The following is a 15,825-nucleotide window of genomic DNA, read 5'->3' as shown; positions in this document are numbered from 1 at the left end:
TCAAAGGAAGTTTTAATGGCTCTGCATGAAACAAAACAGTGATTCCAAGAAAACAACCATCAGAAACACAACTGAAAACAGTGAGATACCATTTTTCACAGGTCAGGTGGACGGGGAGCCGCTGTGCTGAGGAAGGTTCCAGATCCCTTCCTTTGGCGGCTGGGATCAATGGAACTTCCAGAAGGAACTTGCCAAGAGCTATCAACTTTACTTCAAGTACATCCTGCTAGGCCCAGCAATTCCAATTCCAGGGATTTATCCTAAAAAAGGACTCAACACTTGCGCAGGAAAGCTGCTTGTGTCCAAAAACTGGTAACAACTTCATTGTCAACCAACAGGGGACCAGTTGGACAAGTTATGGCAAATGGAGATCTTCAGGATGGTCTCCAAGAAACACCTAATCGGAAGAAAGCTATTTGCTGATACTTGTAGGAACAGAACTGGAGGGCTGCGCTCTGTTCTTCACTGAAAACAGAATCATCTTAAAGCCAAAAATAAATTTTTACAAACGGAAGGGGGAAGCTGGGAGTTATTGTGTAAGGAACAGAGTTTGACTTTAAGAAAATGAAAAAGTTCTAGAGTTGGAGAGTGGTGATGGTTGCCCAACAATGTGAAGGTACTTAATGCCACATAATCGCACGCTTCCAAGTGGTTAAAATGGTGTATTTTACACCAGTAAGAGTCATTATAAATGTGGCAACCCACTTCAACAGGGAAGCCTGGAGTGCTGCAGTCCATGGGGCGCAAAGAGTCGGACACGACTGAGCGACTGAACTTCAACCCTGAAAAGAGAATCCCTGCTGGTACGGAGCTTTAAAAGACGGGGGTGGGGCTGGAAAGCCCCACCTGTTCCGAAGAAGTTCCTCCCTTAGCAGCCCCTCACCCAGGAACTGGTCGGTGAGGGGATGGGGAGTCTGTGGGAACCCCGGGCGGCGGGGTGAGGGGGAGCTCGGGTGGCGTGGGGAGAGAAAACTCGAGTGAGGCGTGAGGAGCCTCGGGCAGCCGGGCTGAGGAAAACTCGGGAGACGGGGTGAGGGAAACTCAGGGCGGCCGGGTGAGGGGAATTTTCAGGCGGCTGGGTGAGGAAAACCCAGGGCGGCGGGGCGTGGGGGACCCAGGGCGGAGGAGCGCGTGTCCCGTGGCGCTGAGCGTGGCATTCACCCAGAGTCTTCACCAGGAACCCTCGGCGCGTTTTGGGGAACGGCACCACCACGCGCAGGCGCAAAGCTTGGGCCTGCGTGGACTTCGCGTGAGTGTTAGGGGAGGGCGGTGGAGGCGAACCAATCCCTGCGCCTGCGCAGAGTCGGAGCGCGTCTTTGGGCCAGCGGGGGCGGGCTCAGGGTCGCCAGCCTATCTTCCGATGCCACTCATTGGCTGAGAGGTGGAGCAATAGGCCGGGCCCGCCTTTGATTGGGCGGCACGCGAGCAGGTGGGGCGTTGAGGACCAATCGCCGGCCTCGCTGCGGCGCGGGTCTGGAAGGCTGGCGGCCGTGGGTTGGGGTCTCTCTGTTCTTCGGCCATGGCCTCAGAGAAGCCGACAGTGGTGGTGACTTGCACCGCGCCCGTCAACATCGCGGTCGTCAAGTACTGTGAGTGGTGGGCTCGTGAGGCGCAGGATGTGGGGGCCCTGCAGACAGGGAAACAGGCTGGGAGGGGTTTGGGCGGTGGACCGGGTCCCCGGCCCGCGGCAGGTGGGCTGGGCCCTCGTGTGGACATGATTGTGGGTCCGCGTGCAGATGTGGGGACCCTCCCGCGGTACGATCGCGGAGCTGGGCACCACGTGCAGCCAGGAGACCTGGGGACGTGTTTCATATAGGAAGCCGGTCCCCGTGGGGGCTTGATTCCCACGGCCACGCCCACCCTGCCACCTCCACCTGCTCTCGGTGTCTGTCTTAGTCAGTTCTCAATGCTCCCAGGATTGGCTTTTCTCCCTCACTAGTTTCTGGAGAGTCACCCGCTTGAATCTTGGAGTCCCCAGCGGGGAGGGGCCACAATTTGCTTGGCAATATGCCTTTACAAGGCAACTGGGCTGTTTCCACTTTGGATCAATTATGGAAAAAGCTGCTGTAAACTTTTGTGTACAGGTTTTCGTGTCAATGTAAGTTTTCATTCTTCTGGATAAATGCACCGGGAGTACAATTGCTAGGCCATGGAGTGGTTGCATGTTTGGTTTTTTAAAGAAACAAACTTTTCCCATTTGGCTGTACCATTTTTCATTCCCGCCAACTACATATAACCGTATGGGTGATCCAGCTTTCTGGCATGTGTTGTTGTCACTAGCAGTTATTTTAGCCATTCCGATGGTGACATCGTACTGTGGCTTTAGCTTGTTTTTCCTGCTGCTTGGTGATGTCGAACAGTGTTCTGTGTGCTCATTTTCTCTCTGTGAGTCTTAGGTGAAATGTCTCTTCAGGACTTTCATCCACATTCTAACTAAACTGTCTGCTTTTTACTATTGAGTTTTGAGAGTTCGTTTTGTATTTTAGATAATAATCCTTGCTACATACAAGGTTTGCAAATATTTTCTCCCACCGTGTAGCTTCTCTTTTCATCCTCCTAACAGAGCCTTTCAAAGGGTTGAAGTTGTTAGACGGTGGTGGGGGCCAATGTGTCATCTTCTCCATCCTTGGTAGCAAGTCAGAGATGTCGTGATCCTAGCCCTTCATCCTGAGGAGTGTTTACTATGCTTTTTCCTAAAAGTTTTAGGCTTTTACATTTTAAGTTGAAGTCTGATCTATTTTGAGTGCTTTTGTTCAAGACATGAGACTGAGGCGTGGCTGTGTTGGGCCATGGATTGTCCAGTCACCCAGAGGCATTTTCAGAAGGTTTCATGCCGCACACCTCCTCCAAGGAACTGCTTTTGCACTTTTGTCAGCAGGCAACTGGGCATGTTTATGGAGGATCGTTCTGTGTTCTCCTGGATTACCTACCAGGATTCGTCCTCATGTCCTGTAACTGTCCGCCACCCCAAAGACGAATATGGGGACCCTTTCGGCCCCACCTGTGCCTAACAGTGGATCTGAAATTTTGGACTTTCTGGAAGGTTTCCCGTATTTGCTGTGATATGCAGGAGTGGAAGTGCTCAGCGGAAGTGGGGATAATTCCAGAGCGTCTCCAGGGGTATAAGCAGGGAGATTTAAGGAATTTTCAGTAACTAGGACTCCTTCTGTTTGGGAGTGAAAGGGAAGAGACTTAAATCAGAGCACTCAGCATCTGGCAGGCACTCCAAGACTACTTGCTGAATGAGTGAAAAACAAAACAGAAGCAGTGAAGCAAGGGGATGGACTGGCCACCAGCTCTGCTCTCAGGAGCTAAGTGAGGTGGGAAACAATCGATGAGGGATTCCTGAAGGTGGGGCACAACAGGAGGAGGACTTAGATTGTGCAGTGAAAGAGCAAGATCCAGGCAACTTGGGGAGCTATGGGGTGGCGGTGGCGGTGGGGAGGGGCAGGGCATTGGTGGGCAAGAGCAACAGGGTGCCCGTATGTTGGGCTGGGACACTGACTCGCTTTGTGGTGGGCCGTCTGTTCCAGGGGGAAAGCGAGATGAGGAGCTGATCCTGCCCATCAATTCCTCTCTGAGCGTCACGTTGCACCAGGATCAGGTGAGCATGGGCTGTTGATATACATCGAAAAAATATTTACAAAACCCCTGTTTACAGATGGTATCAGTACATCCCCAGCCAATGAACGCCATCCGTCCCATTGCCCACTGTGAGGTGTGCTCAGTACATGGGCACGTACATGCTGGGCCCTCCTAGGAGGTCCCTGCCCTGCATTTTCTGCTGGGAGATGGGCATGTGGGCCCTTCCCTGTGTAGTGGACACCCACAGGGCATCCCCACTGCTCGAGCCCAGCCTGCCTTGGCCTCCACCTCCACTTCCCTGTTCTCTAGCAAGGCCACTGCCCTGAGTGGGTAACCAAGAGGGACCAGGGGAGGAAAGGCCCCACAGAGAGGGGGGCTTGGCTGGTACCCACCACTGAGGTGCTCTGCACTTTCTTTCCCAGTTAAAAACCACCACGACGGCCGCCATCAGCAGGGACTTCACGGAGGACCGGATTTGGCTGAACGGCCGGGAGGAGGATGTGGGGCAGCCTCGCCTCCAGGCCTGCCTGAGGGAGAGTGAGTAGGGGCCTTGAGGATGCTGGGGTTAGGACAAGCCCTCCCCTACCCCTGCACCGCTTCCTCACGCTGGGCGGGTCTGAGCACATAGAAGGTGCTGCCATCACCTGCCCCCTCTCCACCTCCCATACCTTAGGGGGCTTGTCAGCCTGGCCAGGTCTGGACCTGGGGTCTCCCAAGAAGAGGGGTCTGTATAAGGAGCTCGGGCAGAGGCCAGTCCCCCTGTGCTGACCCAGGCGTTGCCTCCCATCCCCGCAGTCCGCCGCCTGGCCCGCAAACGGAGGAGCGACGGCCTTGAGGACCCACTGCCTCTCAGCCTCAGCTACAAGGTTCACGTGGCCTCGGAGAACAACTTCCCCACGGCCGCAGGCCTGGCCTCCTCGGCTGCAGGCTATGCCTGCCTAGGTGGGTGCCCCAGGACAGGTCCCAGTGCTTGGCCCTGCACTCAAGGCCACGGCCTCAGCCATGGCGCACCTCTGAATGCTGAGATATTCTGGGGACTCTGAGGGGAGGACCCGGCACATGACAAAATCCCCCACAAAAAACTAAGTGGGGGTGATTTCCTGGCTTATGTGGCAGAACCCCAGGGCTGTGGCCGGATCCAGGCTCTCAGATGGCCTATTGTGAGACCATCTTGCTCCTTCGGAACCCCTACTCTGCCCTGCTCTCCTGTGGCTCACTCTCTAGCAGGGCCCCCCACCCCCAAGCTGGGGGCAAAGCCGGTCACCACAGCAGTGGGTGGTTGGGTCACGTCCTCCACGTAGCCCTGAGACCAGTGAACCAGGGCAGACAGATTGCCTTGTGGACCGCTCCAGGGCTGCATCCCGGCATCATGCCCTTAAGAAGTCCTGGCCTATGCCCAGCACTGCCAGCAGCCCCAGGCCTCCTGGTCCCCAGGGGGCTCCTCCTCCCAGCAGCTCACGTACCCTGAGGGCCAAGGCTCTATCCCCCAGGTGCCCCCCTTCTCTGGCACTGAGCACAGACCACCCCCCCACCTCCAGCCTATCTGAGCCTCCCCCGCCTCCACCTGCAGCCTACGCCCTGGCCCGGGTCTATGGGGTGGACAGCGATCTGTCGGAAGTGGCCCGCAGGGGCTCGGGCAGTGCCTGCCGCAGCCTATACGGTGGCTTCGTGGAGTGGCAGATGGGGGAGCGCCCCGACGGGAAGGACAGCATTGCCCGTCAGGTGGCCCCCGAGTCACACTGGCCGGAGCTACGAGTCCTGATCCTCGTGGTAAGTGGGGGGCCCAGCTGGGGTCGAGAGGGCCTTCCTAGGCTTCCTGGGCTGCGGGCACGGTAAAGGCCTCCCTCCCTTGCCGCAGGTGAGTGCCGAGAGGAAGCCAATGGGCAGCACGGCAGGCATGCAGACCAGTGTGGAGACCAGTGCCCTGCTCAAGGTGAGGCCAGCGGGTGACTGGGCAGGCGGCTCCTCAGGGGTGCTCAGAAGCCAGCCTCCGCGGCTCCACTCAACTCATGGGCTGGCCGTCTGCCTTGCAGTTCCGGGCGGAGGCACTGGTGCCAGCGCGCATGGCTGAGATGACCCGCTGCATCAGGGAGCGTGACTTCCAGGCCTTTGGCCAGCTGACCATGAAGGACAGCAACCAGTTCCACGCCACCTGCCTGGACACCTTCCCGCCCATCTCCTACCTCAGTGACACATCCCGGCGCATCATCCAGCTGGCGCACCGCTTCAACGCTCACCATGGGCGGACCAAGGCAGGTGCGGGGCTGGGTTCCCCAGGTGGGCTTCACAGAACCTGCTTTGCTGGGGGCTGTGTCTCCATCTCACTCTCACTGGTGGCACAGCCCCCATGTTGGAAAAACTCCACTCCCCATTCCTGAGTGGCTGGCCTGTGGGTCCTGGAAGCTGATCTGAGCCCATCTGACTGCCCGGTTCCAGGTGGCATACACTTTTGATGCGGGTCCTAACGCCGTGATCTTCACCCTGGATGACACTGTGGCTGAGTTTGTGGCTGCTGTGAGGCACAGCTTCCCCCCTGAGTCGAACGGAGACAAGTGAGTTGCAGGCCCCCATCCAGGAGGCCGCAGTGGGCAGCAACTGTGAGGACCACAGGCAGTGTCCCCACGTGCATGCCCGTGTGGCTGTGGATGCTCATTCGCTCGGCGCAGCCCCAGGGGCACATGCCTGTCTCCAGCGGCTCCTGTGATGCCGGGGGCATCTGGATTTCTCCCACCCAGCTGTTTAAGGGGCCCTGTTCTCAGTGTGGGGACACTTGACCCACTAGGGATGTGAGAAGCGTGTGTGGGTTCTTTTTATCTGTCACCCTAAGGGGGCAGTGAGACTTCTGGTAGGTGGAGCTGAGTACTGCTCCCACCGTGCATGGGATGAGCCTCACAATCAAGGATGTGGGGGCTCTGGACTCATCACCCTGGTTACTGCGGGGGTAGTTTGTAGGATTAAGCTTGAACTGAGGCTGTTTCTTAAGCTGTGTCCCCACGGGGCACAGCAGCACGGTGGGCAAGGGCGAGGGGCGGTACTATAGCCTCGTGGAGGTCTCCTAAAGCCCTCCCCTCAGAGACAGAGCTAGGCCCTGGCTTTCTCACTCCATGTGTGCCTGTACCCACCATTTAACCACCTCAAGGTGTGCAGCCCAGTGGCGTTAAGAACAGGCTGAGCATCTTTGTTCATCAGCCCCAAAGACCCCGACCCCACTGGCAGTCACAAACCCCAGCAGTCCTGCATCTGCCTGTGCTGCACACTTCCCACCCCTGCCGTCCTTGGACTGTGGTCCAGCCCTGCCTTCTTCCCCCAGGTTTCTGAAGGGGCTGCCCGTAGAGCCCGTCCTGCTCTCAGATGAGCTTAAAGCCACGCTGGGCATGGACCCCATCCCCGGCGGCATCAGATATATCATCGCCACCCAGGTGAGTCCTGGTTGCACACTGCACGCGCCCTGCAGGCTCGCCCCAGGGCATCCACAGGAGGGCCAGAGAGGTAGCCGTGACCCTACTCCTTGATTTCACAGCACCTAGTGTTCCCCTCAGTCACTCACGGAGAATATTTAAAGACTGATGGATGCCTGTGGTGTGCAGGGGTGGGGCTGGACTGTGGGGTACCCTCCAGAGCAGGTCAGGGTCCCATCTGACTCCCAGACCTGTGACCTATGCTCCCCAGGCCTTGGCCTCTGCCAACGGCCCTGGACTTGCTGTCCACTCCATGTCTGCCCAGAGGGACTGAGCCTCTGCCTGAGGATTGGGCCCTGGGCCCAGCATCACCAGGGTGTCTGACCTGCCTGCATTTCCTGGAAGGGCAGGTACACCTTGTCCCTCCCTGATGATAATTTCTCAACCCCGCAGGTGGGACCTGGGCCTCAGGTCCTGGACGACCCTGGTGCTCATCTCCTGGGTCCTGATGGTCTGCCAAAGCCAGCTGCCTGACCATGTCTTCGATGGGGCCCGGCCACCGCTGGGAGAAGGGGCTGCTTCACTGGGACTGGGAGCCGGGTGTGGTGGTCAACAGGCCACGCTTGTTGGGATTTGCGGGTGACTGCCTGCTCTGGGCCGGGCTGTGTGCTGTGGCCGAGTTGGGCAATGGAATGATGCCTGCAGCCACTCAGGTGATCAGGGGCAGCCCCCCCCAAGTGCCTCACCTTTCCCTGACCTGCACCCAGAGCTTGCTGAGATGGAGACCTGGACCCTGATCCAAGACCAGGGGACTGAGCTGGCAGGGAGCTGCTGGTGCATCGATCATGAAGGGATCTTGGATCCTGCACTCATAGCCACCCCACTGCCACAGGAGGTGACAGCATGTCGGGGTACCCCTCAGAGCTGGAAGCCATGTCACCGTGCAGGAGGCGACCTCAGGACAGCTCCATGAAGTGCTCCCCCAACTCTAAGCCCAGGCCCCTGAGCGGGTGCAGTGTTGTGTCTGCGGGACAGGGGAGCAGTGCCAAGGCCAAAGTAAAGGCAGTTTGAGGACTCCACCTGGCCTGGTGTGCTTTCTGCAGCCCTCACCCAGGGGGCTGGGCGGACACTGTTGGGGGCAGGGCTGGGACCTCCCCGCCACGGGTGGGATGCTCAGCACAGGCAGACCCACGGCCACAGCCACGCAGTGCTGGGTGGACGTGGTCACTAAGGCTGACAGGCAGGGAAATGGTTCGGGTTTGGCTTTAAGCTCTGTCTGTGTGCCCCTTTCAAGTGGGTTCCATTCTTCTCCACTGTCCTAACCCAGCTGGGGGGAATAGGGGGAGGGCTTCTGAGCCTTCTGACCTTGACCCTAAAAGGGGGTCCAAGGAGGGAGGTGACAAAGGACAGGGCCCAGCACTGCTACATTCTGGGTTTTCTCAGAAGCTTCCCACACTCACCCGCCCTCCCCCCCAAGTTAGTCCAGGGTTACCAGTGGGGCCAAGGCCACCACACCTGCACTAGCCCAGGGCCTCCAGGGAGGCTCCCCACGAGGCGCAGGGGCCTGGCCTGAAGCCCCGCTTCCCCTCCAGGAGTCCACCGAGGCCGGGCTGGCTGGGCCTGCAGGGGAGGAAGACCTGAGGTCCCGTGGAGCGTGTGGGGAGCAAGGCTCCTGGGACCCCACCTGCCGCCGGCCTGTCACCTGGGGAACCGGGCTGGGGCGGAGTCAGCGGCGGGGCGGGGCGGCGCCGGAACTTGGGGAACGTGGGCGGGGCCGGAGGCTGGCAGAGCTCTGGGGCCGCGGGGTCTGAAGAGTCCGAGCCGCGTTGGAGCCGATCTGCCGCCATGGGGCAGATCGAATGGGCCATGTGGGCCAACGAGCAGGCGCTGGCGTCCGGCCTGAGTGAGTAGGGGCGCTCGCACTTGGGGCAGGGGCTGCAGAGGGGCAGCTGAGCCTGGGGGCCGGGCGCCGCGGCACTGCAGGGGGGCGCTGGGGCTGGGGAAGTGGGGGCATGGAGACCCCAGGCTGCGAGAGGTAAAGGGGGAAGGGCAGGCTGGAGAAGGGGAGGGAGCAGGGTCCTGAGGAGCCACAGACACCCGGCTGGAGCCTGGGGTGGGGCCCCGAGCCCGGAGGCTGCAGTGGGCGACCTGCAGCGCCGACGGGAAGGGGGCTGGGGGCCTCTGTTGGGAGCAGGCTGCAGCCGCCAAGAGGAGCCTTGGGGCTGGGGAGGGGGATTCGGGGCCCTCCTGCCCCTGCACCCCGTGCACACCCACACCCCCATCCTCTGCCTCCTCCCCCCACCCCCTCCGCCACACACACACAAAAAGAGGAAGTTCAGTTTGGGGAAGAAGCGCTTGCCCCGGTGGTTTCCGGAGAACTCATTGCCCAGTAGGGCTGGGAAAACCCAGCATGACCCACCCCTGCCTGGAGTGACCCTCCTGCCCTGGGGTGGGAGCTCCCTCCTCTAAGGCTCCTGGGCTGCGGAGGTGGGCTCCTCCTGCCTCCTGGCCAGGGACTTGGTCCATGGAGCTGGGTGACCGCTCTGTCTCCCAGGGCTCAGCCCTGAGTCTGCTCTGAAGGACATTGCACAAGGCAGCTGGCGACGACCCATGTGACCCCTCCCATCCAGCTCCCAGGGCCTGCTTCTGGGTAGGAAGGCGGCCATCCCCACTGCTTCCCTGTGCTCAGGCGCGGCTGCAGACAGTGCGGTACGCACTTGGACTCAACTTCTCAGGAGAGGGTGGGGCCTGAGGCTAGAGGAAGCTGCCCGTGGCTCCGCCCCTCCCAGGAAGGCCCCGCCCACAGTGGGAGTGGGCGGGCGGGAGGACCCGGGGATGAAGTGATGAGGAGGGTCTCAGCCATCATGGCTCCCCTGGAACCCACCCTGAGGCCCCCACCGCCAACCTGGGGACTGAAGGGAGGAGCCTGCAAAGCTGGGCTGGGGGTGGGGAGGGAGCACTTTAAGGTCATGTTTGGGGGGTGGGCAACTTTGGATTGCAGGGCAGGGCAGCCCCCTTCTGGCTTCTAGATGGCGGAGAACCCAGCGGGTCAGTACGTGGTTCTCCTTGCTTCCGCCCAGTGTCTTCTCCCCTTGCTGTCTACCCCTCCCCATCACCACCACAATGACTACTGCTTGTCTTCCTCCACAACCTTCTGGCTCTGAATTCCTCCTTTTGCTAACTCCTGACTCAGTACCAAGTACAGGCCCCATGAGCATCTCAGCCCACCAGCCCTTTATGCTGTAGAGAATCACATCTGTTCAGATCACGGTCCCTCTATCTCCCACCACTCTGCCCCTGCCCCTCTGGCCTCGGGGGCCCACCATCCTGGTGTTTGCCACAGGGCTGGCTCCCCCCACTTCACCTATCTGCCCACATCCACCTGCTCAGAGAAATGTTTCCAGAGCTCCCAGCCCGACAGCCACGGCACCCACCTCATTCACCATGATATGAAGCGTCTGTCCCCATCGAGAGACCCCAGCCCCTCTGGGAGCTGAGGCTCCCACTAATGACGCAGGCTCAGGCCAAGGAAATTACACGCCCAGGTCGAGTGGACGAGCCATGGCCTGAACGCAGGAGCAATGGCTCTTCCCTCCTCCAGCACAGCGAGGGAAACATGACACCAGCAGAAGAAGGCCAGGGTTCAGGGGCTGAAGGGAGGAGCGGGGGGTCAGAGCTTTTACCTCGTGGGACTCTGAGGCCAGACCTCGAAAGGCTGCCTGAACAAGAAACAGACCAAAAGATCGTCCCCTCCAAGGAGTTGTGTTATCTGCCACCACAGCCTGGACGAAGAAAGTCACAAGGAAGACAAAACTGCTGGAAACTCAGGCCTGTGCTACACATGGGGAGGGGCTGCCCTCTCCCACTCTGTGCTGCAGGGACCACCGACGAAGCTCAGGTCATCAGAAAGGAGTGCTGAAGGGTGTGCTCCAGCCAGAGCGAAGCTGGATCCAGAGGGAAGATGGCTATGCCACTGTGAAGACACTGACTGTAAATAATTAATAATTGTGGCTAATTTGGGGTGAGATTAAAGATAAACCTTCTAAAGTCCACATGTAGTTCAGGAAGAGGAATTTTAAAATTACAGTTTGATCAAGTCAGTAGAAGGCAGGAGAAGCAACAAGAAAAGCTTGTTCAAGAGGAAACCCAAGTAAGATAACAAAGTAAATTATCTGCAATCACAGTCAATAAAATGTGTCAAATTCACTATCAGATGGCTTAAAGGGTGGAGAGTTAAGCTCTATCAGCTGATTCATAAAAGCCCAACACTGGAAGCAACTGACATGTCCCAAAGGCAGGAGAATGCATAAATAAACTGTGGGAAACTACCTGATGAGACAAACAGCGAGCTGGAGCTCTCTGCAAACCACCCCAGGAAGGGCCTGGACCAACCTTCTGTCCAGCAAAAGAAGAGCCCCCAGAAAACCTGGGGTGGGTGAGAATCTTGATTTGGGTGGAGATCACATGGTGGGGGGTCACACGTGTTAAAAGTCTGTGCACTTTATGTAATAGTGATACCTCAGTAAGTGACTGGAACCCTGAGGATGGGTGACCGTGATGGAGCAACAAGTGAGAGCGTGCTTCATGCCTCTGAGCGGTACACTGACGCTACCACCGTAGATGAGCCCAAAAAAAAAAAAAAAAGAAAGTGCCTGGGGAGGAACTGGGGCGATGCATGTGTTCATAGCAGGCGGGCTGCGATCGGGCGCGCACAGGGCTGGGGAGACCAGACCCACCCAGACCCGGCATCACACAGAACACATGAACAGGATCAGCCCGCACACCTGAGGCCAGGAGAGAGGGTTCGCGCAGCTGGTACAAGGTCAACCACCAACAGAGTGGTGCTTAAATGCGTTGAGCAAATGCTCAGGGTGCCGTGGGTCACAGGCCTCGGTGCTGTGTCCAGGCTGGAGCCGGGCCCTGCCTCCCTCTCAGCAGCTCCTCAGCCCCCTCTTTGCCTCAAATACTGCTCTTGGGGAAGGGTCCCAACGCCCATCCCTACAGCCACCCCTGTCATCTCCCAAGGTCTCCCCCGCCTGGGTCCCCTTCCTGGGCTAACGCGGGGGCCGGCAGGGCAGCTCTGTGGTGGACTGGTGGCCCCCCTTTGGGGAGGGGGCCCTGGGGAGGTGGCCAGAGCCCCTGCAGGGATAGGATGTGGCATCTACTAACCTCCTTCTCCTCTGCCCACAGTCCTTATCACCGGGGGCATCGTGGCCACGGCCGGTCAGTTCACCCAGTGGTACCTGGGCGCCTACTCCATGTATCCTCTTGCCACAGACCCAGGTCGGGGTCAGGGCCAGAGAGGCCGCTGCCCCTTAAAGGCAGGAGGCGCTCCGAGCAGGGAGGTGACAGAGCCTGGGGGCCTGGGCCCTAGGCCCTGGCAAGGGAGGGAGGTGTCCATGGCACCCGAGGGCTGACACTGAGGCCTGAGAATGCTCGGGGTCCTTCTGCATTCCCTTCTATCAGTCACCCTCCCCAGCTGGCCCGGCCTGTCCACCAGTGGACCGAGCCCCACCTGTCCTGGCCAGTCCAGCTGTTACAAGCCCTCCAGAGGCCAAGGCAGGAATGGGGAAGGGAGGCTACCCGCACTGTGGCCAGACCTGTTGGAATCCTGTGGACCTCAGGCAGTGGCCACACCTCCCGGTTCTCTCATCAGTAGAGCTGACTCTCTGGGGCCTCTCAGGCTTGATCTGGGCTGTTCCTTAACCTCCGCTTCAGAGCAGCGGGTGTATTGGTCTGCATGCTGGAGTACCCCCGGGGGAAGAGGAGCAAGGGCTCCACCATGGAGAGGTGGTGAGTTTCTCACCTGGCTCTGGGCACCCCCCTCCCCCCAGCTGTCACTACGAGGACCCTGTCGCTCCTGTCTCTCTGAGGCTCCAGCACTAGCCCAATCAGGGTCTGCCCTGCCACTGGACCTGAGGCCCCCTCCCCTCCATGGGACGAAGGACCGGGTGGTCTGAGAGGCTGGGGTGGGTGGAGGGTGACACGGCCTGTCTCCCCCTCCTGCCTAGTGGACAGAAGTACCTGACCAGAGTGGTGAAGCTGTTCGGGCCCCTCACCAGGAACTACTACATCCGGGCCTTCCTGCACCTTGGGTGAGCCTGTGCCCACTTGGGACCCCCCAGTGCCACCGGCAGAGGACTGCTGGAGTCAATCAGGCCCCTCCCAGCCCAGAACCCATTCCAAACAAAAACCCAGGTCCCAGGCTCTGCCAAGGGCTCCCCAAACCTGTATCTGTCATTAACACTTCACCCCAGCCTGATAGCTTAATGCAGGGATAATCGGTGCTCCAGGGTTGATGGCTCAGCCGCCCTGGTGAGTCTTCCAGAGAGACCGCAACGCCCGGTGCCCCTGCAGCTGCCAAGAGACCTCTTTCCAGGATGGTGGCTGGGGGCCAAGAGCTCTGTCCCAAGACTTGGGAAGGTGCAGACCAGGCAGAGAACAGCTCAGGGTGAAGTTAGAAGTCCAGTTGTGCAGCACTAGGCCTCCCCTCCGTTCAGGGTCCTGTGATCCTATGCTGTCTGACCTATTTCGGGGGTGGGGGAGTTGCGGACCCCGTCTGACCGTCCTCTGTCTCCCCTGTCCCCTCTGACTGCCCTCCACCCCTACTCCAGGCTGGCGGTACCTGCTGGCTTCCTGCTCGCCACCATCCTGGGGACAGCCTGCTTGGCCATCGCAAGCGGCATCTACCTGCTGGTGGGTAGCATCCTTGCAGTCAGCCTCAGCCTCAAGGCTGGTCCTGCAAGCCGAGCCTGTGTCCTGGCTTACGTTGTGGGGACAGTGACAATGTGGCCTCCACGTGTGGCCCATCTAACGTGCTAGCCACTCCCCTGTATCCTCCGTAACCCATGCCACAGTGCCTCGACAGGGGAGGAGGGTCCCCACTTTATGGACAAGCAGCAAAAGCTCGGGGAGAGGACATGGCTGGCCCGCCGGGTGCTGCTTGGATTGGGATCCATAGCTCAAAGTTTTCCGTCCAGTTCAGGATGCTGCCAGGGGCACTTCCCCAGGACTCATGAGCCTGGCTGATGCCACAAGCTGCGCAGGGCTGGGTTTGCCTGGAGTCCAGGTTATGCAGACGGCCCCTTAAGGCCAACTTTATAGCAGGGTGGGGAGGCTGGGAGGTGGGGAGGAGGGGGCAGGGAGGTGGACGGCAGTGGAATGGGGAGGGACGAGGATCCCTGTCAGGCACAGGTTGCTGAATGCCCACTGTTCTCCGCATGCTGCCTGCCGGCTGTCAGCCTGCTAAGCCATGGGCTCCAACCCAGCCACAGCCTCCAGCCTCCCAGAGTCAGTTTCAACTTGATTGCTCTACTAATTCCAACCCCGGGCACCCCCCTCATACATCACAGCTGAGTCCTTCTGTGCCGCTTGTTCAGATCTTTCCTCCATTTTTCTGTTGGAGTTTTGTCTTGTTAGTTTGCAGAAATCGCATGTGTGCTTTCATTGTGAACCCTTTGTAGGTTTTAGCTTTTGAGGATACGTCCTCTCTGTTAGGGATCCACCTTTGCCCATGGATTCTTCACTGAGCAGAACACAAGTTTGTCGTCTAAATTGTTTTTCTACTTTGTGCTTTTTTCTGCTTTTTTTTTGTGCTTTTTTACCCCCTGCTGCCTGTCTGCTGTATTTTCCTGCATTCTCTAACTTTCTAATTTTAGCTTCTGGGATAGAGTGTTCTAGTCTTTAACTTAGGAGGTGTGATTATAGAACTTCTTTTCATTCTTATGCTTCATAAATTATATGCTTTTTTTTTTTTTAATCAACTATTACGGGATACAAAGTTAGAGATACACATTTCTAGGTCCACCTGGCCTGTGGCTGTGGGGTAGGCCCAGGACTCTGCATTTCGGCAAGTTCACTGGGCTGTAATCTCCCCCCTCGACATGCCCGGGCCCCCGGCCTCCCACACTGCGCCTGCCACCCCACCCCCCACCCCCGCCCAGAGCTGCTGGCCTCGGTTCAGCATCATGCCCCTTAGGCCTGGGCTTCTGTCCTGCTCCCCGCCCTTAGTCCCCGGGAGGAAGTCTGGTCTTAGCCTCCAGGGGTCATTCAAAAGCCCCAGGGTTCCACTGTCCCCCTCTTGAGTTGTGTCTCCTGGCTGGTGAGACAGCTGGGTGCTGACCATGTAGCCTCAGGCCTGGCACATAACCTTTCTGAGCTATAGCCCCTCAGGTCTTGCTGAGTTCAGGCCTGTTCTGGACCCTGGCGGGGGTGGGGGAGCACAGGGATGGGTAGGGGGGCGGCCCGGGAGGACCCAGGCCCAGCCTGTCTATGTCCTGCAGGCGGCCATCCGTGGGGAGCAGTGGAGCCCCATCGAGCCCAAACTCAAGGAGCGGCCGCAGATTGGGGCCACCATCAAGCAGCCGCCCAGCAACCCTCCACCCCGGCCTCCGGCCGAGGCCCGCAAGAAGCCGAGTGAGGAGGAGGCGGCAGGGGTCTCCCCGGGTGGCCCCCAGGAAAACCCCATGCCAGTGACCGATGAGGTCGTGTGACCAGAACCTCAAGCCGCTCCGGCCCTCTGAAGCTTTGAAGGTCCTTCCTCCTGTGGGCAGGCCAGTGGGTGGGTGGGGGTATATGGCGCCCAGCCAGGGATGCCCCCTTTCCTGCAACCTCCTTGGGGTTCCTCGACAGCAGGGCTGGGGTCTTGGTGCCTCACCTGTTCCATGAATCATGTATCTGGAATTCCCTGTGTTTGTGTTTCTGCTCTGGAAATGAACGTCTCAGGTCTGGGGGGAGGGCCTGTGTCCCCCCAGACCCCCGATCTGCCAGGACTCACCTGTTGGAGCACCTCTCGGGCCACCCCGGGGTCGATGTGCCACAGGCAGGGTGCCCACACAAGAAC

The 15,825-nt window shown here is 59.1% G+C and overlaps 2 protein-coding genes across 2 annotated transcripts; both read left to right on the top strand.

The window, feature by feature from the left end:
- Positions 1-1,433: 1,433 nt before the first annotated feature.
- On the top strand, positions 1,434-8,062 carry MVD (mevalonate diphosphate decarboxylase). The gene is made up of 10 exons (XM_043898273.1): positions 1,434-1,589; positions 3,534-3,604; positions 4,008-4,122; positions 4,381-4,527; positions 5,156-5,355; positions 5,444-5,518; positions 5,619-5,837; positions 6,022-6,137; positions 6,896-7,004; positions 7,437-8,062. The coding sequence occupies exons 1-10, from the start codon at positions 1,520-1,522 to the stop codon at positions 7,515-7,517; spliced, it is 1,203 nt and encodes a 400-aa protein (XP_043754208.1). The 5' UTR covers positions 1,434-1,519; the 3' UTR covers positions 7,518-8,062.
- A 667-nt stretch (positions 8,063-8,729) lies between these two features.
- On the top strand, positions 8,730-15,665 carry LOC122691630 (cytochrome b-245 light chain). Its single transcript, XM_043898272.1, has 6 exons — positions 8,730-8,886; positions 12,174-12,243; positions 12,702-12,776; positions 12,995-13,078; positions 13,598-13,679; positions 15,266-15,665. Exons 1-6 carry the CDS (start codon positions 8,829-8,831, stop codon positions 15,473-15,475), a joined length of 579 nt encoding a protein of 192 aa, XP_043754207.1. The 5' UTR covers positions 8,730-8,828; the 3' UTR covers positions 15,476-15,665.
- Positions 15,666-15,825: the final 160 nt, after the last annotated feature.

The sequence above is a fragment of the Cervus elaphus genome, chromosome 4 (genome assembly GCF_910594005.1).
Source record: "Cervus elaphus chromosome 4, mCerEla1.1, whole genome shotgun sequence".
Lineage (NCBI taxonomy): Eukaryota > Metazoa > Chordata > Mammalia > Artiodactyla > Cervidae > Cervus > Cervus elaphus.
Note: the sequence above shows the minus strand (reverse complement) of the source record. Positions and strands in the feature narration are given on the sequence as shown.

Bases quoted from the DNA above. Each gene is read 5' to 3' on its own strand.
- MVD (XM_043898273.1), top strand. From the start codon at position 1,520: ATGGCCTCAGAGAAGCCGACAGTGGTGGTGACTTGCACCGCGCCCGTC. The intron at 3,605-4,007 runs GTGAGCATGGGC...TTTCTTTCCCAG, and splicing joins TCACGTTGCACCAGGATCAG to TTAAAAACCACCACGACGGC. The intron at 5,838-6,021 runs GCAGGTGCGGGG...GCCCGGTTCCAG, and splicing joins CTCACCATGGGCGGACCAAG to GTGGCATACACTTTTGATGC.
- LOC122691630 (XM_043898272.1), top strand. From the start codon at position 8,829: ATGGGGCAGATCGAATGGGCCATGTGGGCCAACGAGCAGGCGCTGGCG. The intron at 8,887-12,173 runs GTGAGTAGGGGC...CTCTGCCCACAG, and splicing joins GGCGCTGGCGTCCGGCCTGA to TCCTTATCACCGGGGGCATC. The intron at 12,244-12,701 runs GTATCCTCTTGC...CCTCCGCTTCAG, and splicing joins TACCTGGGCGCCTACTCCAT to AGCAGCGGGTGTATTGGTCT.